At 46.7% G+C, this 25393-nt stretch overlaps 1 protein-coding gene and 2 long non-coding RNA genes across 13 annotated transcripts in view; 2 read left to right on the plus strand and 1 right to left on the minus strand.

Annotated features, from left to right (window-relative positions):
- The first annotated feature begins 1473 nt into the window (after nt 1-1473).
- Nucleotides 1474-2098, plus strand: LOC115253341 (uncharacterized). Its single transcript, XR_003891665.1, has 2 exons — nt 1474-1665; nt 1990-2098. It is a non-coding gene; the product is annotated as an uncharacterized lncRNA (long non-coding RNA).
- A 4227-nt stretch (nt 2099-6325) lies between these two features.
- Nucleotides 6326-13778, minus strand: LOC105417722 (uncharacterized). Of its 3 annotated transcripts, XR_003891663.1 has the most exons (5): nt 13642-13778; nt 11933-12032; nt 10371-10535; nt 8055-9330; nt 6326-7919 (listed from the first exon to the last, which is right to left on the minus strand). It is a non-coding gene; the product is annotated as an uncharacterized lncRNA (long non-coding RNA). The 3 variants fall into 3 exon arrangements; XR_003891662.1 differs by having other exon boundaries at nt 6327-9330; XR_965253.2 differs by lacking the exons at nt 6326-7919; nt 8055-9330 and adding an exon at nt 10227-10327 and having other exon boundaries at nt 10404-10535.
- A 150-nt stretch (nt 13779-13928) lies between these two features.
- nfixa (nuclear factor I/Xa) overlaps nt 13929-25393 on the plus strand; it is a 76910-nt gene continuing 65445 nt past the window's right edge. For 8 of the 9 annotated variants that reach the window (XM_029851226.1, XM_029851233.1, XM_029851232.1 and 5 more), the window contains exons 1-2: nt 13929-14061; nt 19715-19798. In XM_029851226.1, coding sequence (XP_029707086.1) covers nt 14059-14061; nt 19715-19798 — 87 coding nt within the window. In that variant the 5' untranslated portion in view covers nt 13929-14058. Of the gene's footprint in view, nt 14062-19714; nt 19799-22959; nt 23129-25393 lie in introns of those variants that run through there. The other variant, XM_029851228.1, reaches the window with a different exon arrangement.

Below are 25393 nucleotides of genomic sequence, written 5' to 3' on the forward strand. Positions count from 1 at the left end.
CCATTTTGAGGCACTCTGACTTAACTGTGGTACATGACCTTGAGCCTGACCTGACCTTCACCCTGCACACATGCATTGAAATATACATTTTAACCTGATTTAGTCACCTCACAATTGTCTTTCTTTATTTTCTTGTCAATCACCAGCAACCACATGAGTTACTAGGTTCAGTGTCTGCGCAGTTACTATTTTAGCTCTTTAAGCACTTGTTTATAGAAGAGATTTGCATTCTTTCAGTCGCAGAGAATTTTTACGAAAAAGAGGCTAAAATGACGACAAATGAGCACTGAAATTCTGCAGCTTGTGACTGGCAGGAAGTAATCCACTACAGATGGACACCTGGGACGTGGACTGTTTATTTAGGCCGTATCCGTCTCTGGGTGAATTGGAACATTCATGTGCTGACTCCCATACATGCTCCCAGACACAGACTATAGATTTGACTGAATGCACATCACTTATATGAGGGGTGCCGCGGTGGTGGGAGCCCATTTGCATAATCTCCCATTTAGAGAGGGATGTGCTGGAAGCCAGTGGGGGGTTGATGGTAAGGGCTGGGGTGAAGAGTTTGGGGGTAGGGTGAGAGGGGGATCGGGAGTGTGTACAAAGTGCCCATTGTGCAGTCCCAGGATAGGGAAAAATGCCCTGTAGGGCCTGGTTTGTGTGTGTGACTGAGAGTGTGTGTTTGCGAGCGATTATCTGTGTGCCTGCGTGTGGGAGCCACACCTGTCAGGAGCGCCGGAGGGAAGCATTGAGAGGGCCATAATGAGTGTGTACACGCTGATATGTGTGTGTGAGTGTGTGTGAAACAGATATAGTCAAAGGGATTTCATTAAGACGCAGGAGTATTAAAGTCTGTGGGCCATGTCATTCTTTTATGTCCTAATTGTTTCCCTTTATTAACTCAGCTTGTTATTATGCCATTTTCTCTATCACACACACACACACACACACACATATATGGTCGCACATGCTCCCACTCGCTTTCTCCCACACTCGGCAGCAACCGCGCTTTCCATCATGCCAAGTCGTAATCTGCCCAAGACGTAGCAGGCCGATGGGATCGGGCCGGAGAAATAATGGGGATAAAATCGGATTTTTAGCTCCACTTTCAAGGAAAAGGGCCCATAAGTGCTGAAATGGCTGGTAGCTGCGTCTCTGATGGTAGAACGGGAGGCTCGGCAATCTGTTTATGTTCCTCGCAGCGCTCATTCGATTAGTGAGCATCCGCCAAAAATTAGCCTTCCCCACGTTGCCTGAGTCACTGGGACGTGGCGGAGACAGGTGAACACACAGCCCAGAACAAAGGAGCAAAATATCTCCACAGGATTTCCATTTGCTGCCCCCCCACCCTCCACCACACACACACACACACACACACACACACACACACACACCGCAGTGGTGATTGTACAATTCTACTCTTTCTTCATCATCATGGGGAACAGTAGCCGCCTGAAGTTTCTCCCCCCTATTAATGACTAATTCCCTGGCTGCTCTGGCCCAGGGCGAGACAGAAAGCAGTGTGTGACCACCACCAGTAAAAGCAGAGCCGTGCTGGGATTCAGGAGCGTTATCGGAGCTCAAAGTCCTAATGCCACACTGGGAATTCTGCCATCGGTAACATAATAAGTTCGCTTTGGCTGTCGAGGGAGAGACAGAGAGGTTTGTGTTTTTTTTCCTTTGGTCTTGGCTCCTCGGTTGTAAAGTTCTTCAGGCGAGTGAAAACAGATCAACAGAAAAACAGCCTTTTTAATTGTAGCCTCCCACTAGTTAATCAGACAAACTTCTTTCTTTCTTTCTTTCTTTCTTTCTTTCTTTCTTTCTTTCTTTCTTTCTTTCTTTCTTTCTTTCTTTATTTATTTATTTATTTATTTATTTAATTATTTCTGCTCCAGCTGTCATCAGAATTTCCAGGTTAAGAAATTTAAATCCGAACCTTTTCCCGCCAACCTGTTTATGTAAATCAGCCTCTTCTTTGCTCTTCAGGAACTCGATGGTCCGAAATCCTGAATAATCCTGCAGTAAACTCAGCGAAGCGATGAAAGGAGGAAGACAATGTTCACTTCAATAAAGTGTTTGCTAAGCAGAATTTTAAGAAAGGCAGTGGCTCATTTCACATGGCTGTTTAATCTTGTGCCCAGAGAATTCATTTAATAAGAGATTTAGGTGCTGGCGGTGTTACACAGACACAAACTAAAGATTCATCAATGCCTCAACTGATATTACAAATATTTACAAAATTATGTGAGAACTTAATGTCTGAAATTCTGCAGTTTATGATGGGATGGCCAGCGCTTCATTCAGAATCAACTAAAAAAAATCATGTTTTGGGAAAAGCACTTTATATGAAGAGCAAAATACAAACGAGAGTTTAACGCTGTTAATTGTTATTTGTACACACCTGCATCCCATAATGCAGTGCGCACAGGAAATGGCCACGAGGTGCTTCCAGGCTGTCCCTCTCATAATGATTATCTTAATCTTGCTTTACTTTACATAAGGCCAGTGTAGCATGGTCGAAAAACCACCGAGTCCAAAGATTGTGTTGCAAAAGAATGACAAGAGTAATGTCGCGTCTGCGCCACTAGAGGCCACTATAAGCCACGTCCGCAGGCGTGAATAGGTCGAGGTCGGGGAGAAACGACACGCACAATAATCATTCTGGTTTATTCGCTTGTTTCAAGAGAAACAAAGAAGTAAACACGCAGCATTTTAAAGCTTCTTTTTGTGATTCACAGGCACAACTTTTTTTTGTTTTTCATAGCGCACAACGGGCCCGCGATTTTCTGTGGAAAAGAAACTTGTGAAAGCCAAACCACGAAAACAATGTTTTCACTTTAGGGAAACACAGGTTTGAGGTGAAATGAACAATAATTACGTCGGTCGCGTGCACACAGCTTATGATTAACACCACTGCTGTGGTCGTGACCTTCCATCATTACTGCTATTTGTGTGCGCCGCCAGTTGGGGATTTGATGTAAGTCTTCACTCAGCGTTAATTACTTTGAATGGGATGGTAAATATCCGCGCTGTCTCGAACACAAACTTCAACAGGAACAAAGGAAGATTTCCACAAAGAAAACATTAACCATCCGTGGAAATCTGGAGCCAAGTTTAAAGTTAGCTCTTGGATTTAAGACTCTCGGGGGTGAGTTTATCTAAAATAAACAAGGACTCTACTTGCAGATATTATGTGTATGCTGATTGCCACAAAAAAAAGGAAGAAAAAAAAGGCATTATAGGCCAAAACATGCTATCTGTTTACTGAACGTACGCATCAGAGGTGTGACAACGGCCGACTGACTTTAAGTGTTCTGGACTCCAAGTGTGCTGGAATTGGCGGGAAATGTTGAACTCCATGACTTTGTCACGTCTCCCGCTAGTGTCTGAGCATTTAGCTGAGGTTGGCACAACATGCCCATCGTGCTCACGCTGGCACACATGTGCACGCGCCCCCACATACACAACTATATGCTTTATAAGGTGCCCGTGGTGGTCATGGAAACCCCATATCCTGAGCTGGAGGGGAGATGCTGTGTGCCAAAAAAATGCCATGGTAACTTTTTTTTTTCCCGAAAGCCCGTTGCCCAGAAACCTTTGAGGCTTATTAAGTGAAACCAGTAGGGCGACAAATAGAAAGGAAAAGACAGAGAGAGAGAGAGAGAGAAGGATGAGAGTGTGTCCTGTTCCAGAACCAAAGTGGGCCTTTGTTTTAGAGAAGGGAACATTGTGAATCTGCACAGAGTGGGCACGGCGAGCTGGGTCACGGCGCCTTCAGCACATTTTTCCTGTCGAAACCAAAAGCCCAAATTCACTGATTATCACCACAATTGTGCAGAGCTCAAATCAAAACCTGTCAACGGCCACTTTAGCTCCTCACCACACTTTCACCAGCTTTTAGAAGGTCGCACCTTTGTAGCGGCGCTCTCATCACGCGCTGTTGTGCGCTTGCATGTGCAGGAGTGCACGTTCCCTCGCTGCGTAATTAAATCAGGCCATTTCTACTCGAGTTAGCCTGTGGCGCCAGAGGTGCTGCTCACTGAGACCATGTCAGGGTCTGCCAGTTTCATTAGGCCTGATGGATGACCTCATGACAAGCACGGCACTCACCTACACACACCTACACACACTAACTTTGTGCGTGTGTGTGTGTGTGCACATGTGTGTGGTTTGAAATGCAAATGAGGAACAGAGAATATCTAATTTCGTGCCCCGATCCCTGAAACTACTCAGTGTGTTACTGCATGTGTGTATTCCAGCGCTGTAATTATGTCCACGTGTGTTGGGCTTTCAATTATGGTCCTTTTTTCTCTCCACACGAGGGTTTATGTGTGCAACTGCTTTGCGTTGCGCATGTATATAGTGTGTACTAAGGGCAGAACCAAGCTCTTGGGCTTTTTTTTTCCCTTTTGGTGGCGATTTCTATATTGCCCAGGGTCGTGTGGGCACGGTGCCCACTCCTGGTGCTGTGGGTGCCCGCTGAGGCGTGGGGAGATTAAAGCGGACGCACGGTGCCACAAAGGGGCCTGTCTAGTGCTTTTTAATTCCCCTAAATTATGGCACGGTGCCAAGGCAGCTCCCCGCTATGGCAAACACTCCATAGCTGGCACCGTAACTACAGCTCAGTCAGATACAGTTGGAGAAACGGAAGCTGAAAAATGGAAGAAAACATTCCCCCAGTCTCGCACTCTTGGACCCGCACTTGCAGGGTGTAGCACATTGGACAGTCTGGATGGAACAAAAAATTCCACTTACATCACGTTTTTCAGAATCTCAGTGTTGTTCAATGGCAGCGTCGACTGTGTGTGCGGGCTTGTGTTGGTGTGCGTGCATCTGTGTGTCAGCACACCCCGGGGGCAGTGGCACCCCACTAAAGAAACAGTAGCTGGACACTGTGGCTGATATTTTCGGGTGACCTTCCATATCTGTGCCTGCGTGCATCCGTACCCTCGGGATAGTGGCACAGCGCTAAAGTGCTAGCGCTCAGGCATTGAGGCGTGTGTGTGTGCGTGTGTGTGTGTGTGTGTGTGTGTGTGTGTGTGTGTGCGTGCGTGTGTGTGTGTGTGTGTGTGTGTGTGTGGCAACTCTGAGGCCCTTTTCTCTCACTGTCTAATCGAGATCCACTTCCTGAGGTGCTGCATTGGCGTGAGAACATCAGCTCAGAGTCCTGCCAGGGACCAGTGGCTCATCACAGCATCTCTGATACCTTTGTGTCCCATCTCATATATTTCTGTGTGTGCCAGGGTTTCCTTCGTCTCGTGGCCGAGGGGAGCGAACAGAGGTACAAATGGGTTATTTTTCAGTCATTTTCTAGTCTTTGTTATCAATTTTTTCCCCCTGCATACGATTTACTCAGGCTTTGGTAATAACATGTAAAGATACGTACTGTATGTGACGGTACATGAGCTGAGGGAGTATTTTTGTGTGTCTGCTTGTGTGTACATGTCTGCATACAAACGGTTGTGTTAATCCCTGTCTCTCCCAGCATCTGGAGCTTCAACAGAGTTTAAAGGGCTGGACATGTCCACACAGAGCCAGGCCAGGCACACACACACACACACACACACACACACACACACACACACACACACACACACACACACACACACACTATCTGGGGCACCAGAAGGCCCAGGCATCACCAAGACAGAGGCTGCCCATTTTGGCACTGCGAGGTGGGGCTACGCTGGCACTTTGGGGGGAGAAAAACTTGGCAAGGGTGTGTAGTAGGTGCTGGGATGAAGGCAGGGGAGGTATCGGGGGGGGTAGATGGGTGGGGGGGAGGTGTACATTCAGTGTATATGAAGGGAAAGCAAGGAGGGGTATGGGGGGGGGGGTGCTAAATTATAATGACCCTGGGAAAATGTTCGTACCCCTGAAGAGGAAGGTGCAGAAACATGTGTGTGTGTGTGTGTGTGTGCGCGCGCGCATGTGTGCGTGTGTGCTTGCGTCTGCGTGTGGGTGCATGTGCATGTGTCAGATAATCCATATACTTAATTATTTGACTCATTATATGACTAAATTTTTTTTAAATTTACGACGAAAAAAATCTTGACCTTTGGCTTCATTTTTGAGGAGGGTGGCCCGTTGCCACAGCAACCAAACTTAAAAGATCGGAGTGACACCGAGACGTACCTTTCTGATTACAATTGCTTAAGAAGAAGAAGAAGAAGACACATATATAGGATCTAAAAATGACTATCACCCTCCCTCGATGCCATCTGCACCCCCACACAAACACCCCGACATCGCCTGTTGTCCCCTCCTTTCCTCTGTGTAGCACCACAGATGCCCATGTTGCCCTGCAACAGCTGTCTCACCATGTGCCCTACCAAGTGTTGCCACCCGATGGAGGGGAGAGGAAGTGAGGAGGAGGGAGGATTTGGGTTGAGAGGGACGAAGGGTGGGTGCTGAATTTGGAAAGGAGGGACGGGATCATGAATATTAATATTATTTTCCTTTTTCTGCTACTTCTAATGAGCTTTGCTTGCGCTGTACATGTGCTCATTGTGGCTTTTTTTTAAAATCACACACTTCAAGTTTCACACCCCGTTGTGTTTTTTCCCCCATTTCGCTTTTACCCTCGTTCAGTTCTGGATTCGTTTGAGGTGATGGCCAGCGCCCATGTTTCTCTCCCCCCGTCACCAGAACCCCCTGGAAGCCAGGCGTCAGTCAGTGGGCGCGTTTCCATTGGTGCAGCGGGTTAACGACATTCTTGGTCACCAATGACCAGGAGAGGGGCGCATGGTAACAGAGTAACTACCCTCTCCATGCCCAGAGGGGTAGTTTCAGATGCAGAGTCTGGTCCAACAAGTCAGGTGCAGGATCCAAACTTGATCAGCGGCAGAACAAAATGGAGGTTTTGGATGCTGTGCCGCCATTTCAGGGCAAAATATTTTGAAAACGCGATCCCGGCGGAAATAAATAGCCCAACGCCATGGCAACAAAATGACCCCGTTGATTTGTGTTTGTCTGAATCAGAAGAGAACATCACAAAATAATCAATAATTAACTGTACATTTGTGCCTTTTTAGAACACAATGTGTTTTAAAGGTGCCACAATCACAGCTAAGCCGCTCCAAATATTCAGCTAATTACCCAAAATTCTTTCAAAGACCGACATCTGTGCTCGCCGGGAAAGCCATACCTGTGACTTTCATTTTTATTTTGAATTTGGAAAAGTAAAGCGTCGAGGCGCAAAAGATGCCAGGACAGATGGATCCGAGTGCGGAGCACCATCCGAGAAATTGATGCCACCAACTCGTCCCCTGTGGTCGGTACTGCACGCTGAATAAATGGAGCCCAGAGCTGGAGTCGCCCAAAAAGGGAAAAACTAATAAAAAAAGTATACAAAAAGTACGAGAGGAGTTTTGAGTTGGTGGCACGGCGCCGTCCGTGTGTATTTGTTCTTTTAATTTTGAAGGGATGAAAGCAGACAGGCATAAAGAGGGGCAGACGTAGAGAGATCACGGCGTCGTGTACGGCATTGGTGGGTAGTGTGCCACACAGTCTGCCTCCTAAAGCAATAAATCTGAAACAGCATAATAGATAAATGCAATTCAGAACACAAAATACCCTGTGAGGGAAAACTAATAAAAAACTGAGTGATTAAGTGGAATCAGAGCTCTTAGGCAGTATCTGGAGATGGGAGCCGTTGCCATACAAAGACCAGAGCGGGCCAACACAACAGATGAGAGAGCATAGGGACGGGGGGCCGGGAAAACGAGGGCTAAAAGCAGAGGGAACGAGAGACAGATGATGGCGGCGAGTAAAGGATGGATGGAGGAGCGAGAGAGTGAAAGAGAGCGAGGAAAAGTGAGGGATGGATGGGGCAGCAGATCAGAGACATCCTCTGGTGTGTCTTGCTCTCCCTTTAAAGGAGAGCCAGGAAAACAGATTAGGAGTCCTCTCTTCTCCTGGGGGAGCGTGCACACACACACACACACACACACACACACACACACACACACACACACACACATACACACACACACTCCAATCAACCACCCTTTTCCTCACAAGCTAGTTTTTACGCAGCGCCTGCCGCTGACCTGCCCGGCCCAAGACAAATGCACCCGGTGCCTGAGTCACGGTGGTCTGCTGGAGAGGGTGGAGATGCTCCGATGGCCCAAGTGTGCTGCTGCTCAGACCTCCTCAGGAGACGGCGTCACCCCCCACCCCCACCCCTCCCCGTGTCAGGGACAAAATGTGGACACGCATTTAATAAATTACACACAAATACAAATATAGAGTAAGAAGTAGAAGGAAAAATAGAAGGAATACCTGCGTGTAAGCTTCTTCAGCACTGATGAACCCATGTGCACATCAATAATATGACCACCACCACCACCACCATCATCATCATCATCATCATCATCATCATCATCATCATCATCAGACATTTTGAAATGAACAGTTTCCGATCTAATCGGAAATAAATCAACAGATGAGCACTTTCATTGATCTTAAAGATTGTAAATTCTCACATTCTCTGATAGAACGTGTTTTTAGAAATGTTGTGGCCAGACGGAGGGTTAGTCCGGGTTAGTCCGGGTTAGTCCGGGTTAGGGTTAGCTTCAGCCACAACGCTCCTGCGGATCAACCTGACCCGAATGCTTTTTTTGATGGTGGGGAAACCGGAGCCCCCCGGACAAAACCCACACAGACACGGAGGGAGCATACTAACGCCACACAGAATGGCCAGTTGTAACCGGGGATTGAACCCGTGACCCTTTTCCTGTGAGGAAACAGTGCTAACCAGGACGTGGCCGTGCCACCTCACCCTGCTTGGGTCTCGAAATAAACCCGTGACTAATGGAAGTAATCAATCGGACACATTGGAGATGGCATCAGGGTTTCCTTTGAGTTATTCACAGTTAAATCACAAGAGAGGCTGCATTTATGGTCTGTAAAGATCAATTTCCCTGTCCTAAATCAACCATTTTGGGATGAAAAACCCTCTATATCAGCCTTCCATTGCAGGAGAGCTCTTTGTGTTAAGCCTCGTTTAACTCCCGCTCTATAAAAGCTGCCAGTCGGAAGAAAAGAAGGTGTTTTTCATGCCTGTATTGGCCTGAGCAGCAGGTTTTTTTAGCAACATTATCCAATATCAGAGCGGCATTTTTGTGTAAAGCAGTGGGGAAACTCTCTTACAGCTTTAGAATCTGTAGGTTAAAAAGTCTCCATGACTCTGTAGTGGGAATGTGCTGGGTTGGCAGCAGCGATGTGAGCATACTCCACCCTCCATCTCTTTCTCCTGTGCCAGGGCCGGGCATTCCTCTCCCCGCCATGGCCGGCGAGCCACTCTTTTCTCCCCCCTCTTTCTTTCTGTCGAGCATAAACGCACAGAGAATCACTCCCGTTTGCAGCCATCCATTTCCTCCCTTCCTTTCTTCACCACCTTCTCCTTTTCTCCCACCTGCCTCCATGTTACCCCTCTTTTCTTTCCCGCCCCCCCCCCCCCCCCCCCCCTCGGCTGCTGTCTCATTCTGGTTTATTTGCACAGTGGAGCGTAAAAAAAAGGGACGTGGACAGTGCGAGCGGGGCCAGGACAGCCCCTCTGTGTCCGTCCAGGACCGGGCTGAGATTTGTAATGCTAGACAACGCTCGGCAACGCGGGGATAAAATCTCAGCTGCTGCAAACAAAAAGAGCCTTGTTTTATACTCTTTCCCCTTCCAACCGCCGGCTGCATTTCTTGCATGAACATGCAGAGTTCTCCGGGCCATTTCTCTGAGCAAGACACACACAGGCACATAAAAGTGGGGGAAATAAGTTCACACAAGCTTCATATGTGGAGTGTGTTTTGTATAAGGCTGTTATATAAGGGGGGGGGGGGGTGTAATGTGTCTGCATAACCTCCGTCGGGTTGAGGCCAGAAGCATCCTCAAACGGGCTGCAGGCCCCCCCATTTCAGTTTGTGTGTCAGTTCCTCGCTGCAGGCGTTGAGACTAATGAGACCTTCGTCTTATCAGTTGGAACTAATAATTCCACCGAATTCTGCAGGAGTGAATTTGATCCTCTTTATTTCTCCCGTCTGCATGATGGATGTGTTTTTGCGATGGTGGCGGGCCTGGTAATTTTAAACGCGAGCACGGGAGATCAAATACATCGAATCAGGCTGCGCGGCCAGAAGATTTGGCGTTGATTTCTTTTCTTCACGAGAAGAAATCAGGCCGGTGAGCATCTCTATGATCGACACAAATATGTCAACAAGGGCTGCTGGGGGGGGGGGGGTTATTTTTTGGGTTTATTATTCAACCTTATATATTTTTGAAAGCATTTCCAGGCCTTCGGTTCAGCCTCAGCCCCGATTGTGTTCTCACCCTGCAGACAGAAACAGGTTTTAATGGTATTTTAAATAAAGTACCTGTTGAACAAAGCTCTGCCTCTGCTTTTTCACCTCTGCACATCAAAAGATGACCAGATTGAAGCCCGTCTGGGGAACATTCAGCCCTTCGCTGGCTCTCCTCTGCTTCCAACCAGTCAATCACGGTTTGTTGTCAAAGGCCTCTTCCAGCCAACGCTTGAAAACCTGTAATTTGGGGAGAGCGTTTCAACCTGATTTGTTTTGTGGTTTGCAAAGGAGCATTTAGGGAAATAAAAAAAATCCACATCTCTTCTCGCAGTAAGATTTTAGGGAACTTATTGCCCACATAATGCAGGGTCTTAAAGCAGCGTGGCATCAGAGCCAATGTGGTCGGCTAATGGCTTGTTTAAGGGGCTGCGGTGAGATCCACCGTTCAAAGCTTTCATTCCAACAAAGTGCAGCTGTAAACATGCTCCACAAGCAAATTTCCAACACAATTAATTGGTTTTAAAAACTACTACAGTGTTCATGTTTTTGCAATAAACATTTAAATTTGTCAAACTTAATGAGCCGAGGTGATTTTTGAACAAACGTAAATTCATTCTTCAGAGCTAAAGTGTCTGAGAAGTTTTAAAAGATTTTAGATGATGAAATTAGGTCAAGCATATGGTGCATTAGAAATGAGGGTTATATTAATTATTATTGACACCACATTTAGAGACAAATGCGGCAGCATTAATGATTCAGTGTACAGACTTTTAATTTGCATGATGCAAATAAATTTGATATTTTACTTTGCCTGGTAGCAGATTATATTTAATAAAAATATGTTGAATAAAAAAGCCACTTTTTTCTGATCGTTTGTTTAACAATAAATTAGTTTATTTGTTTTATTTATTTTTAGCATTTTTTAATCTCTTTGTTTTACACTCACTCGATCCGTTTTTTTAAAATATGTAAAGGATTTAAAATAAACCCCCACAAAAGTGTTTTACATGAAATAGCTTTAAAGTTTTCCAATTCGTCATTTGAGACAGACAAAATGTCTCTTTTCTCCCCTTTACGACCCGCATTTAAATGCATGTTTGCGTGAGGTTAATTTGATTTATTCCCCAAATTTCTCTCTGTCTCACTCCGTTTTTAATGGATAAATTGGGATTATTGTGGTTTAACCTGGTTTAACCTGATATATGGGTCGATCGAAGCAGCAACTGTTGAAAAGGTCTGCAGTTAAAACAACGGAAATTATTATTATTATTATTATTATTGTTGTTATTATTATTATTATTATTATGGTTGTTATTGTTATTATTGTTGTTGTTGTTGTTGTTGTTATTATTATTATTATTATTATTATTATTATTACTACATACTGATACGTTTACATTTTCCTAACCAGCCAAGTGAGCTGGACTTTTTACTGGATGCGTAACGGCGCTACGAGCTTCATAATTAGTGGATCATTTAGGAAAATGAATATTGTAAATTCCCCAAAAATTAGTGAGACCTTATCAAAAATGAAATGAGTTCACACACTGGGCCTAAACACGTTTCAGGAGGTCATTGGATTTTTTTTTTCTTTTAAATTATTATTTTAATAAATATTTGAAGGCGATTAAAACCTGTAAAAATGGAATTCCTTTTCTATGTTGAGTTGGTATTTTAGTCTTTTTCTAGGGCTCAGGGTCAGCAGCAGAGGCCTTCTCAGGCTCCAGTTCAGACCTGAAACACAGAAGAAGCCAGAAGTCTCACACCAAAGCAAACACAAGACTGCGTGTTAATGTGACGGATCCAAATGAGGCTGAAACAAAAACTTAAATAACAAATTCATTTGAGGATGAATAATTGATGTGGCCAAATGTGTTGAGAGGTCAACATTTAATTATTGATAAGGCGTCATGTTGGAGGAATGTCATTAGATGTCTGCGATTTTAAAATGACGAATAACGACGCGCAAAGAAAAGGATGGACGGATCACTTTCCACTGGAGAATCTCAAATAAAACAACAGCTACCGTTATTATTCATAACCTAGATTCAAATACTACTGTTTTCGTCATATAGCGGGTTTCTAACTTTGCTGAGATACGTTTGGTGCCTTGAACCTTCCTGGGCACCTTGGCGCACCTGCAGCTCCCGCTGCTCCACCATCGGCTCCTCATTCCATCACAGGCGCAAAACATCCCAGTTCGGACCTTAAAATTGCGCAGAGGACCTAAAACAAACGCCTTGACACCTTTCAGCCGCTTTCCTTATGGAATTACAGCATTTCCAACCATCTTCCACGCTGTTTTACGACTCCCGCGCTTCTCAGCCTCATCAACAGCAAACCTGCTTCAGAGATAGCGCGATCACAGGTGTGTGTGTGGGGGGGGGGGGGGGGGGAGTTGAAGCAACACACACGCACTTGTCATTCTTGGTCACGTCTCCTTTACATTTCTCACCTGCACGAACCTTCTGGGTACAGATTCTTTAGCTCTGCGGTTTATTGGAGTCGGTTCAGGCGCGGTTCGGGCAGCGCGCACACGCAGCGCCATACGGAGAGCTCAGCCACATGTAGGCGGTAGGTAGGGAGCCAGAGCAGCCCTATAATCCTCGCCGCTCGCGATTTAGCCCCTGGTCCCTCTAATTCTCCTAAAGCCCCAGCTGCTCCCCTGGCTGCCCGGCTCTCGCCGTGACAGACTGCGCACCGCTCGCTTTATTAATAATTCACCCAATAATTCAGCTGCCGGCTGAACCCCCCCCCCCCCCTACACACACACACACACACACTCACACACACAGTAAATAACTGCCCTATTTCCCCGATTATTTTTCTCTGTAAACAGCCCGCACGCTGCTGAGGTGAGCCGGATATTTGGTGGTCGGTTTTATTTCTGGGGCAGAGCAGCGGAGGGTGGCGTCGCGCACGGGGAGCTCGCACCACGGCACTCGGAGACCCGGCGCGGCGGCGGCGCGGCGCGGCGTCGCTGTGGAGGCATTCTGCCGGCCGGCGAGTCTGGAGCGATTTGAAGACGCAATCGACGCAAGCTGTTCTTTCATCTCGTCATCTCTGAGGAGGAGGAGGAGGCGGCGAAGGACCAGGGGTGTCCTCCCGTTTACGTGTGTATAATACCGCGTGTGTGCGCGCGCGTGTCTGTGTGTGTTACGAACAAGAGAGGAGAGCAAGAGGGAGAGAGAGAGCGAGTGAGAGAGGGAGAGAGATACGAGCGTAAAACAGATCGGACGCCCGGCGGAGAGAAGACAGGCGCCTTTGGACTCGTTTTGGAGACAGAAGCTTTCCGGCTGCAGCAATTGCAGAAAGAAAATAAAAGAATAAAAAGCAAACTTACTTTGCATCACAATCTTCCGTCAGACATATATTACCTATCCATATTATTTTGGGGAGTTGGTGCGCGTCTCCGCTGGACACGGTCGCTCGCTGAAAGACGCATCTCGGAACGCAGACGTCTCCCTGACGCGTCGTGGCCGGACATGGACGCATCTGAAGCCAAGTAGCGGCTGACGGAGCCTCTGTCCTGCTTTCCTGCTGCCTCTTTGCAGAGTGGACCCAGTTTTTCAAAAGAGCCTTTTTTTCTATCTGGGCCTTAGGCCGACTTGTTTAAAGGTCCTTTTTTTTGCTTCCGGCAACAGCGAAGAGCCCAAGTCTTCCTCCCTCTGCCCTCGTTCCCTCTCTCACTTTTTTTGGAAGCTGAACTTTTAAAGGAAAATGGGGCATTGAGAAGTTTGGCAGATCTCCCCGCGCTATAATGGTACGTGCTGTGTAACTCAATACTACCCCTCTGTTGAGTCTGTATAGGATAAAGTCTATAGGACCAAAATAAACCCACAATTGCATCATTTCATTGCGCTTGCGCAGACCCCCGCAAACTCTTTTTGCGAAGGTAAGTTCTGCACTTGTTGGCCAGTCAGGAGCTAAATCCGAGGCCAAAGATGACGATTCAACACGTGTGTGTGTGTGTGTGTGTGTGTGTGTGTGTGTGTGTGTGTGTGTGTGTGTGTGTGAGAGAGAGAGAGAGAGAGAGAGAGGAACAGAGAGGGAATCGTGAATAATTACCTGTACTTACCCTGAGAGTTTGCATGGGGAACTTAAGAAGTCGTTCCAAACTTATTCCGACTGTCTGCCCTAATAACAGCTCACATATCACGCGCAGCGCAGCGCAGTTTAGCGCAGCGCTCTAATTCCTTTGCGCCTTTTGTAATTCAGTCCATTTTGCAACCTTCCAAACCTTGAATCTGACGCTGCGATCACGTCCTTAGAAAATACCAAAGAAAAAAAAACCATAAGAGAAAAACCTGCATGAGATTTTTGGAGTGATCGGTTTTAAAACAGCCCCTCTCTCTCTTTTCTCTCTCTCTTTTCTGTCTCTCTTTTCTGTCTCTCTTTCCCTGTTTTAAGTCCAGTTCATTTGCGAACTAGAGGACACATTTTGGGATGCAGAGGTGAGGAGGTCAGGGCGTCTTTGTGCCGCCAGAACAAATGCTCAGAATGCTAAAGAGACACGTTAACACCGATGAAACAATGAAAGCAAAGAACTCGGGTTCCAGAAGCCTTTTATTTAGCCGCTAAACCCCCCTGTTGTGCTGCATGGAGCTTCTGAATTATCATTTCCTGAATTAATCATCAAAAGAATCCCCATTCTGCAGCAATGACTCTCAGTTTACACAATTGATGTGCTCAGTTTTTTACGTTGTGAAAAAAAAATCTGGAAAGGGATGATGAAATCTTTATGGGTAAAGATAAATAATGTGACGCGATATGAACGTTTTTATCAGCAATTCAGCCTCTTTGAACACAGCTGAGCATACCATTACAGTGTATTAAAACAGCTCTCAGTTGCTTCCTGATTAAATGGCCAATGAAGACAATTTGGACGTCAATTTTTAATTTTAAAATCTGTTTTTAATTGCAAACAAACATGAGATGTCCACAGTTCAGAATGAAAGGGGAAGCATCTCTGTTATTACATTCATTTTTCATTTTTAAATGATTAGATATTACTATATATACAGATGAGATGGGCAATTTTCAATTTTATCAATCAGACCTCCAGAGCAGATTCGTATAAATATTCATCTGCACATCCTGATATGGTTATAACATTATTATAACAGTGTTAAGTGTTATAATAGAGGTAGTGGTTGCACCTCGTCTGCACAACAAATATCTATCAACTGTTTACACATTTCAGACTGGAAATGGTCCTTGAAAAAATGCTTCTATTGTTGTTATTGTTTGAGATTTCACAGTTACTTGAAGGAGGGGGAAAAAATAGTTCCAGGTGCAGAAACTGTCGGCACAAATCAAAGCTGAAAGTGTTGCCTTTGCCAAGCAGGGAGGTGGCTGTGAACCATGTTATTAAATCATTTCTGAGAGCTTCGTTTCAGTTGAGCTGCGAGCGGCTAAGGGAAGATCAGCGTGCTACCTCATTGAGTCACAGTCACTGCAGGCGTGCGCGCGCGCACGTGTGTGTGTGTTGTAATATAACGCTACGCTTCCTGGGCTTTGTGGTGAACTCTGCTGTATTAGAAGCATAACCACAAGAAAATCTCTCCATGGATCAGCCCTTGTGTGACACAAAGGTGCAACTGTAGCAGCCCAAACCTCATTGTTAGAGGCACAGATCCGTTGCGAGGAGGCCTTCACTCCGTGTGGGTTTGTTATTTGAAAAGAGAAAATGTCTTGAATAAGGATTTGTGAGGGGAAATTTGTGCCGGTGGAAGCTCAGGCTTGTGGTTGATACGACGCTACCTTGGTCGAGCCTGTTGAGCGGGATGAGCGGTTGACAGGTGAGGTGCCAGGCTGAGCGATCCTTTGGGTGTGTCGCCACAAGCACAAACTTGTTTTGATGAGAGGATGTGTGTCTTTATCTGTGATTTGCCGGTGCTGCAGTTTCACATCACTTACTTCTTAAGTTTCACCTCAGTTGGCCCGTTGGTCCGGTTCCAGCCGTACTCCTGCAGAAATGTGGTTGAAATTAGACTTTTGATAGTTAGAATCATCTGGAATTACACTCTGCCTCCTGCTGTAAAGCCTCCTTAGCAGAAACAGCTCTCTCCATGTGCCCCATGCCTCCTCCAAAATCCCACAGTTTACTATTGTGTAAAACACGACTGCACAATTAAGCTTAATGCAATCTTCAGCACTCCAGCTTGGCTGTACTTCTGACCCAGGAAAACCTTCAGGACTCACGAGTGGAGGGAAATAATTAGCCATCGTCTGCTCAGCCATCCACCGCTCCTCGTTTTAAAGCAGCCACCAAGTTTCTTCAGCTTCTGTCTTATTCTCCTCTGTTTCCTTTCAACCCCCCCGAGACAAGAGAAAAAAAAATCATATTTTTCTAACATTTCTCCCTGAGGTAGCTTTGGCACGCGCTCAGACGGCGGCCATTTCTGCCTTTCATACACTCCTCACACGCCGTGGAACAGATCGCCGGTGCAGCTCGCTGTCTTTGAAGTTGCTGCCATCTCATGCAGGTTGGCTGCTGGACCCCCCCCCCCCCATTTTGTCCCACGTTATTTTTTTAGCCTCCAAGTTGTGATGACAGCGCCTCGTTTCAGGCACAGTGGTGATGATGATTGCGGCTCTGAAAGCCATGTTCTGACAGCACAGGTAGCTTTGGTTGAGGGTCGTGCTGAATGCGCATGTGTGTGTGTGTGTGTGTGTGTGTGTGTGTGTGTGTGTGTGTGTGTGTGTGTGTCTCGAGGTGTTGAATGGAGAGGAGGATCATTGATATGTTGCCATTAATGTGCTTTAAAATGGAGCCACCTGAGAAGTTATTCCACCATCAGGGCCTTTTATACACAAATCTCTGTGGAGGTGGAGGTGCATGCACACGTGTGTGTGTGTGTGTGTGTGTGTGTGTGCGCGTGGCGGGTAAGTAGGCTTCTCACCTCCAAAGAATTTGGCCATATGGTCGTCAACACGCTGGGATATACGCTGATAGAGAAAGAGAGATTAAGAGAGAGAGAGAGGCAATGAGGAAGGGAGAGAGCGAGGGAGAATGAGGAAGGAAGGAGAGAGATATAGAGAGTGAGAAGGAAAGTGTGTGTGTAAGTGAAAAAAATGAAAGAAGTGTATTCTCTTGTCAGCGGATGCAGCAGGAAAAGACATTACAAGAGATTCTTTCCCTTTACATTTGATGAGAAGCTACTGACCCTAAAAGAAGAAGAAGAAGAAAAGCAAATTCTCCATCACATCCTCCGCATATTTGTGAAGCACCAAAATCTGCCTCAATTAACACATTTGCATCGAGCCACCATGGTCTCCAAATAGGTCACTTTCTCAATCTCCCGCCTCCAAATTTTCCCACTAAAATGTTAATTAAGGAGGGCTTTGAGACGGTCTTGCTCAGGGCTGGCCATATGGGCCAGACATATGTTCTATCTATACGTGTAGTACGATATATAATTCATACACTGCTGCAGGAGAGAGCGTTTGGGGGCCTGGAGTTTTGGGGGGTTTACTACAAAGCCACAGTATGTTCTGGCCTCCCCAGCGGCAGGTACAGAGCTTAGTCTATTCATTATCTTCATGTTATTCTGCAGCACAATGGAATTGAGGTTCACCAACACCTGTGTCTTTGGCTGACGACATAAAACGGACCTTTAAATTCTTCTTTGCTGGTTAATATGAAATCAGAGCACGTTGTCGTGGTTTTTACCCTAACGAGGGCTCCTCGGGCCACGTTAAAGGATGAGTAATATAGAAAATATGTCTTTGAGCGGCGACGCGTTAACGAGATACTCTCAAATATTTCCTCACATGGTCCCAGTTGAACCAGTTGTCACAGTGCCATCCTCTTAGACACCCGTTCACCAGCAGAACCAGGCAGCAGCAGCCAATGAAAACAGCTCTTTCACACCAGCAGATTTATTTTTATTTTTTCCTTTTTGGGCCGGGCTCAACCAATCACAAGAGACCCTCGCGCGCACCTGACCCTGTTTCTGGCTGACGACAGCCAATCAGACATGCTCCAGCACACCTGACGCACACGGGTCCACTCGCTGGTCGCGGCCAGGCTCGGTTTGGTGCGGGGCCCCCACACAGGTGCTCTGGAGCTCTGCCACTGTCCCCGTGGCCAGCCAATCGGACGCACCATCTCATTATCACATGTGTCCTGGCGAATTTGGGATTTTGCACTTTTGTTTTCCATCCGCGTGAACGTCTGAGCAACTCTGCTTCCCCGTTCCCAGAATGCTTTGCGAGCTTATCAGCGGGCCTCTTCTTGAGGCTCAACAATGGGCGCTGTGTGTTGCCCTTAGGCGTCGGTTATAAAAAGAAACAAGAACTGGGGAAAAAAAAGAGAAAAAGGAAAACATGTTTATGGACTAATAAAGATGATTAGAAATCGCGCAATTGCAGAAAAATGGAAGGGTTGCAAGTGCAGATTATCTGTAATAAAAAGCCGAGGGGAGAAACGGGGGGAGAGGGGGAAAGAGAGTTAGCTGTACAGACCTCTCATTGCGAAGGATATGAATAGCCTTTGTTTTCACCACAACTCAGGGCTGTGTGGTCTGCCAATGTCTGGCTCTTATTATGGGGTTTGTGTCTGTGTGTCTGCATAAATGACATGCACGTGTGCGTTAGTGTGTGTCCGTGTGAATGCATGTTACTGCGCATGGGCATGGCGGGAAAACAACAATCCCGCATACGTAAAGGTGGTTATATTTTGCAGCGTTTGAGCCCACGAGGTGGACGTCCTGGCGGTCCCGGGCTCAGCTAAATTAATGAAATATGAGGTCTCGGGTTGGCACAAGTGCGTGCACACGCTTTGTTATCCGTTAAAGTTGTGAAATGAAATAGGATTTCACAGAACGGCGCAGCGGCTGTGGGATTTGGGCTCCCTTCGGCTAAGTAGAGAGGGATAGGTTGATCCAATCAATGGCAGAACTGCAAGTCGAGCCCATTTCACAGCTCTGGGCCCTGCCAGAACCCTGCCTGCCTGCCTGCTTGACTTAGAATACAAATGAATCTCCGTGAATGCATACTCAGCCACGTATGCATGGATGCCGACTGGTCCTTCCAGACAGCCTGGACGGGGGATTCATAGTCCAATAGCAGCTTAATGGACCCGTGCTCCCCATGGAGGAAGGAGATGAAGGAGAGGTACCAAGGAGCACAGGGGCATTTGAGGTGAACTCTTGTGGGGCAGGCAATAAAATCTTTAACCTGTAATCATTTTTTTCCCCCTGATTTTGGAAAGAGCGACAAAAAAAAAAGGCCCGGTCAAACACTGACATATACAAACTGGCCCCGTGGTCAGAAAAGCAAGCCAACGCTGCAGTTACTGGTGTCTTGTGGCCAAAAAATTGGACGAGGGGTTAAATAATGACAGCGATGCTTTTCTATGACTTGAGTAATTAAATAATTAATTAAATAACGGGGTTTTTGCTCTCTTTCAGGCTACTGACACCTATCTGGTGAACAACGACCCCTCTCGAGGCCCAGGGATGCCGGAGTGTTTCCTGGTGTCCGAGACATACAGGGTATACACACACACACACACACAAGCATACATGCATGACAATGATGACCCACAGATCGATTTCCCCGACACTCAAACAAGCCCATTCCATTAAAATAATCTGCTCCTTTTATTGGAGAAGACAGATTTACTGCAGCCAAGAGGAGGCCATTAGCGCACAATAGGCTAATTGACACGTGCTGCAGGATAGCCTTTTTAACAGGCTCATACTTCAGCGAGTCGACGATTAGCACCGTATTATTGCTATTCTATTGTGAAACACGGGCTCTTTCCGGTGCACACACATTTTTGAGGGTTGCCCCTCCACTACCTTCACCCCTCCCTCACGTCATCACGGGCGATGTGGACCCGGAGCGCGACCTGACTGACATGTGGCAACAGCGCGCTGCTTGAATGCCATGTTTGCTCTGCGTCAACTCTGCTGTCCTTCCGGGCCCTGTTTGCACAACAAAGCCGGCACTGTAGCAGAAAGAAACTGAAATTAAACCTTCTTTTCTTTTAATTATTAGTCACAAGACTTTATCGGAAGTCCCCCCGTTTTCTGATTCGGCATCTTTCATGAAAGACGTCTAAAATGCTTTGACCACTCAACAGCGTGAATGAAGAAACAGCGAAATTGGCCCAGAAATCGTTTTCTCGCCGTTAAACGCAAACAGCGTCGCTGCGACGCCCCACGGTCGATATATATGCAGCAATTTCACACAGCCAACACATAAAAAGCAGCCGGCAAACAGATCCACGTAGTCCGTGTGTTTCTGTGTGACGCGCTTGCTCACCATAACAGCCAGCCAGCCACATCTTCCCAACCGCTCATGCCATATGTATTTGACTGGCATTCTCCCTCCCTGGAACGATCCGAAACAGTTTACTCAAACAATATTGACACTATTCATATAATAAGCCGTCACATGCATTTTCCATTCACGTACCGTACGTCCCATCCACCTGTCTTACACGTTCAGCTTGCTAAGGGCAGCATCGCTACGCTACATCATTTTCAATATTTAATGGCCTAGCCACAGGCGATGGTAAACAGCGAGTATGGGCAGGGCCGCGTGTCAACAGGAGACCACACTGTGCTAACTTTAGTCGTACCATATGTTTTTCTTGTGTGCTTTTTAATAGTGAGCTCACAAACCGCTATAGCTGTGCGCACTTGAGGGGCTTTTCTACGCACACAGGCGGGAGATTGGGACGAAAATCCGAGTCGCAGATGTGAAACTTGTTTTTACGCTGAAGTTTGCGTACGTAGGTCGTCTAGAAGAGAGAAAGTCACTCTCTCAACTCAGGAGACAAGATGTCCAGTAAGTGCGGTCATGAGGACTTGAGAAGACAGAGGAAAGGTGGTGTGTGACACACGGAAAGGTGACCGTCAAATAGAAGTGTGGAGAATCAGGGGAGAAGAAAACCAGAGCGACAAAGAGGGAAAGCACACACAAAGGCTTCAGGGTTCGGGCCGGTGCTGTGGTGGGGTGTGGTTTGGAAAAGGCATAGACAATACCTCAATGTGCTTCATTTTCCTCCACATTTCTTTTACTAGCTTCCAGTGCCAGAATATATTTGACCACAAGATATTTGTGTTCTGGGACGTGTGTGTGTGTGTGTGTGTGTGTGTGTGAGTGTGTGTGTGTGTGTGTGTGTGCGTGCATGCACATATATACAGTACATTATATGCCTGTGTGCCTGTGGTGAGAGTCTAACTATCCAACATAGGCTGAGGTCTCATAAAGCTGCACAGCTTCAATCCCCTGAAAAACTTGGCATTGGAGCTCCGGGGTGACTTCAGCCCCCAAAACCGCACCCTTGCACGTACACCCACAACACACACACACACACACACACTTTTCGAAAACACTCTCACAATGCTTACACACACTCGCTCCGCACACACGCACGAAGCCGAGGCTTATGTATAATTGCGGGCACTCTGCCTGCATATATGAGTTTGATTAGGCTGAGGAGCAGGGAGTGGGTGAGGATAAAGCCGAGCCTGATTAGAAACAGAGTGTATCGCTCTTGTACAATACAACTCACAATGATACTGGTTTGGACCGCTTTGTCCAAGTTCAGGTACCTTTTGTCTGCACATACATACAGAGGACAGCAGAATATGACTTGCGAATCTGAGGGGTATCAGGGCAGAATGCATGACCCTTCTGTAAAAGTTTCTGCAGCAACTTTACTTGTTTTGCAAGTCGAATGTCTTCAAGGAGCACAGGGGCATTTAAATATAAAGATTTGAACACTGCCGTCGCCATGCGGTCTGTTGTGGGTTGTCCGTCAGACGGGGAACGTCCCTTCGCCAAACTGTGCAGCTCTAACTGTCCCCTGCCAGCAGATTAGGCCTCATGTCCCTCAGTGGCACCTTGTAAAGCAACTGCTACGCTAATAACTTTTAGCGGCGATGTTTCCGCCGCATCAGACACCCTGTCCGCTGCACACTTGCCATTTCCATGAACACATGCTCCAGTTAAGACTTCAGGGGCCCTCCTCCACTTCAGACACTTGAACTGCTTTACTGCATGCTGAAAGCTTTGCGCCGTGCCACCTTCCAGCCGCGCGGACGCTGCAGCAGGAACCTCACATGTGGATTTCAGACCTCTGCTTCGCTCTCACTGACACGTGGGCTGGCAGCAGAAGATGTTTGGGACAAATATACACGTACATTTGTGAGGAAACATGCTGCCTTTACATTTAATATTGGAGTTCGGGAGTCATAGTCGAGTGTGTTTTGTTTTTCTATTCGGTTTTGTTAAGTCAAACTTATGCTATTTGTCCATGTTGTCATGTATAATGTGTTAAGACTGAAGCAGACGCGGGTGGCTTGGTCCAAACGCCGCAGTCATATTCGGGTTTTATTGTGAATAGTGACCTAAAAGGAGGTCACTGAACTGTGCCACATGCGCGCTCCCTGTGAGCCCCTGCAGGGTTGTCGGGATATTGCCGCTCGGCGTGCGTCCTCTCGGGGCAGCGCAGCGCCGATTGGTAAAAAGAAACAGCTGAAGGGAAAGAAGCTGATATTTTTGGTTAAAAACCCCGCACCGTTCGGTTCGAGTGAGGCGACTATAGGGAGAGAGGACGTTTAGAGAAAGAGGGAGGGAGGGAAGCAGGCAGGGAGGGAGGGAGAGAGAGAGAGAGAGAGCAGCAAAAAAACTTTCCCCTAAAGTTGGTGCGGAGCTTTCACTGTGAGTGAGGCGGGGTTACAGTCTGGACTGAGGCACAGCGGCTTTGCAATGCGGCACCACAGCGAACCTCCATCCAACTTCACTATCAGCAACTCCACCTTTCATCTCTAGACACAACCATGTACTCCCCTTACTGCTTGACACAGGTATGCAAACTGTCGCCTTCTTTCCCTCCGTCCTCGCGTCTGCGCCGTCCTTTTTCCGGTCTCGGCGCCTCCGTCGGTGCGGTTACCGTGTTGCGTTGCCCGCCGCGCTGCCGCTCCCGCTTGTCATTTGTTGCGTTTTAATGACCGTTTTCCCAGCTCTGCTTTCTTTCCCCGATAGTGTTTAACCTCCCTCCTCCCTCTCTCTCCAATCTCGCTCGCTCGCTCCCCCTTTGCTTTTTAATGGCACCACTCCAGCGGGCTTTCTTGTGCGTCTCATTGCGCATGGTTTGGAGAGAAAATGGCGCTTCTCCCCAATCTATTTTATATAAAAAGCGAGGTTAGGAAAGGTGGAAGAAGGCGCCTCTGACCTGACAGCGATTCGTGACATTTGTCCCACAGAAACAATCGATTATTCATCGACTTGATGACCGATCAATTCTGTTTAACAGCTGCGGGTTGAGCTGTTTTAGTTTTTTAGGCTTTCGGCTCCGTCGCGGAGCTCTGCCGGTTTTCTGCCGTGCTCGGCTCCGGTGGGGGGGGGGGAGTCCACAGGGTCAGCTGTTTACTCCACCGGAGCCGCGTCGCTCTGAAAACCACACCACAATTTCAACACTTTAAAAAGTTATTCCGGTTATTATTTTGATTTTGGGGCGGGGAGGGAGGGGGGCATCCTGCCTTCCACAGACTAAAGAGTGGGCGTGCGTGTGGAGGTCCCGGGCGGTGCGGCTGCGGTTTCACCAGTCCCGACGTCCAGATGACCTTTAGAGAAATAATGAAGGCAATTGCTGCTATTAATGGTAAATACTGATCACGCATCCGGGTCTGATCGGGGCTGTTGCGGGGAGCCGCTGAGCGCACGACACAAACTCAGCTCGTGCGCGTTTTTCAAAGCCGCTTATTTCACACAACGACTGCAAATGTGTCTTTTCTGCTCGTTTTCATCTCCGTAAATTTATGAACAGCGTGATAACCGCTGATGGTTAAAGTAAACGGATATTTTGAGGCTTCGCTTCACCTTTAGAGGTGAAACGATCACTTGACTTCTTCCCCGTTTGACTTTTTATTTTTTTTTTTTTAAAGTTTAATATGCTACCTTAAATATTCACACAAACGAGTCGGATTTTTAAACACATATATTTCGTGTAAAAGGGGGAGCCCTATTCTACATGAAAGTCCGTCATTGGTCATTGATGCAGCAGGTTTGGCTTCTGCCACAGTCGTGACTTTAACCTGCTCACTCTGCTTGTTTACGTCTTTCTTTTTATGTCTTTTTAATGTCTTTTTTTGTCTGGTTAATTTACATGTCACCCAGCTATTCCTTTATTTCCTTTCACAAAGAGCAAAGGTCAAACCATAACTGACCTTGTTCTTCCCGGTGACTCATCGCGGGTTTCTTCCTTTTTTATTTTTACCGGTCATGAGCACATATTTTCAAAATGAAAGGTTTGATTTTCTCGCTTCGCCGCGACACTGATTGATATTTATAGTTTTGGTCGGAGCGGAGTTGGGAGCTGCAGCTTTAGGCCGCTGCGCCTGTTTCTGCAGGATAAACGCTTCTCCTGCTCCCGGCTCCAAGTCGCGCCTTGAAGGTAAAAATAATATTTCACATTTGTTAATGTTAAGTAGCTTTCTCGCCAGTTGGCTTCCGTCTTTATTCGGAGTGGGGGCGGTGTGGGTTGAGTCACGTTTTTTTAAAAATGCATGCCTATTTAGAGCTGAAATGAACAGTAAGGTATTTTCTGACGCACACGCGGAGTTTCTTATGCTAAATGTGCGGGAGCGCATGTTCGGGACTGTTCTGTAGCCATTGAACAGGGCGACGGCCTGCCTGCCTCCTTTCGCCTCCGTCCTTGCGTGAGGTTGCGTGTTTTTCAATGACATAAAACTAATTCCAGTTTAGAAATCGCGATCGTTTTGGCTTCGTGTGGCAAAAAAAAAAAAATCTTTCCAATAATTACTCGCAGGCCTTCATTCCAGATCTCCATGTGTTTTCTGTGAATGTTTTTCAGATTCAAAAGAGAAAAGCGCTTATGATAAATACAAAGTGATGTTTCTTGACAATTTTTAATTACTTAAATCGCGCTTCTGTCCCGCTTCTGTTCCTAATTAAAAATGTTCTCTTGACCTTTCTGCTGCATCTGAACACAGAGATTTCAGGTCTTTTTGATGCCCTGCGCAAAATAACTCAAATTGCCTCGCTGCATATGCATGACAGACCCTTTACCGAGCCCGACGGTCTGAGGCATTAGAGTTTCCTTCTATTAA

Source organism: Takifugu rubripes, chromosome 17 (genome assembly GCF_901000725.2).
Source record: "Takifugu rubripes chromosome 17, fTakRub1.2, whole genome shotgun sequence".
NCBI lineage: Eukaryota > Metazoa > Chordata > Actinopteri > Tetraodontiformes > Tetraodontidae > Takifugu > Takifugu rubripes.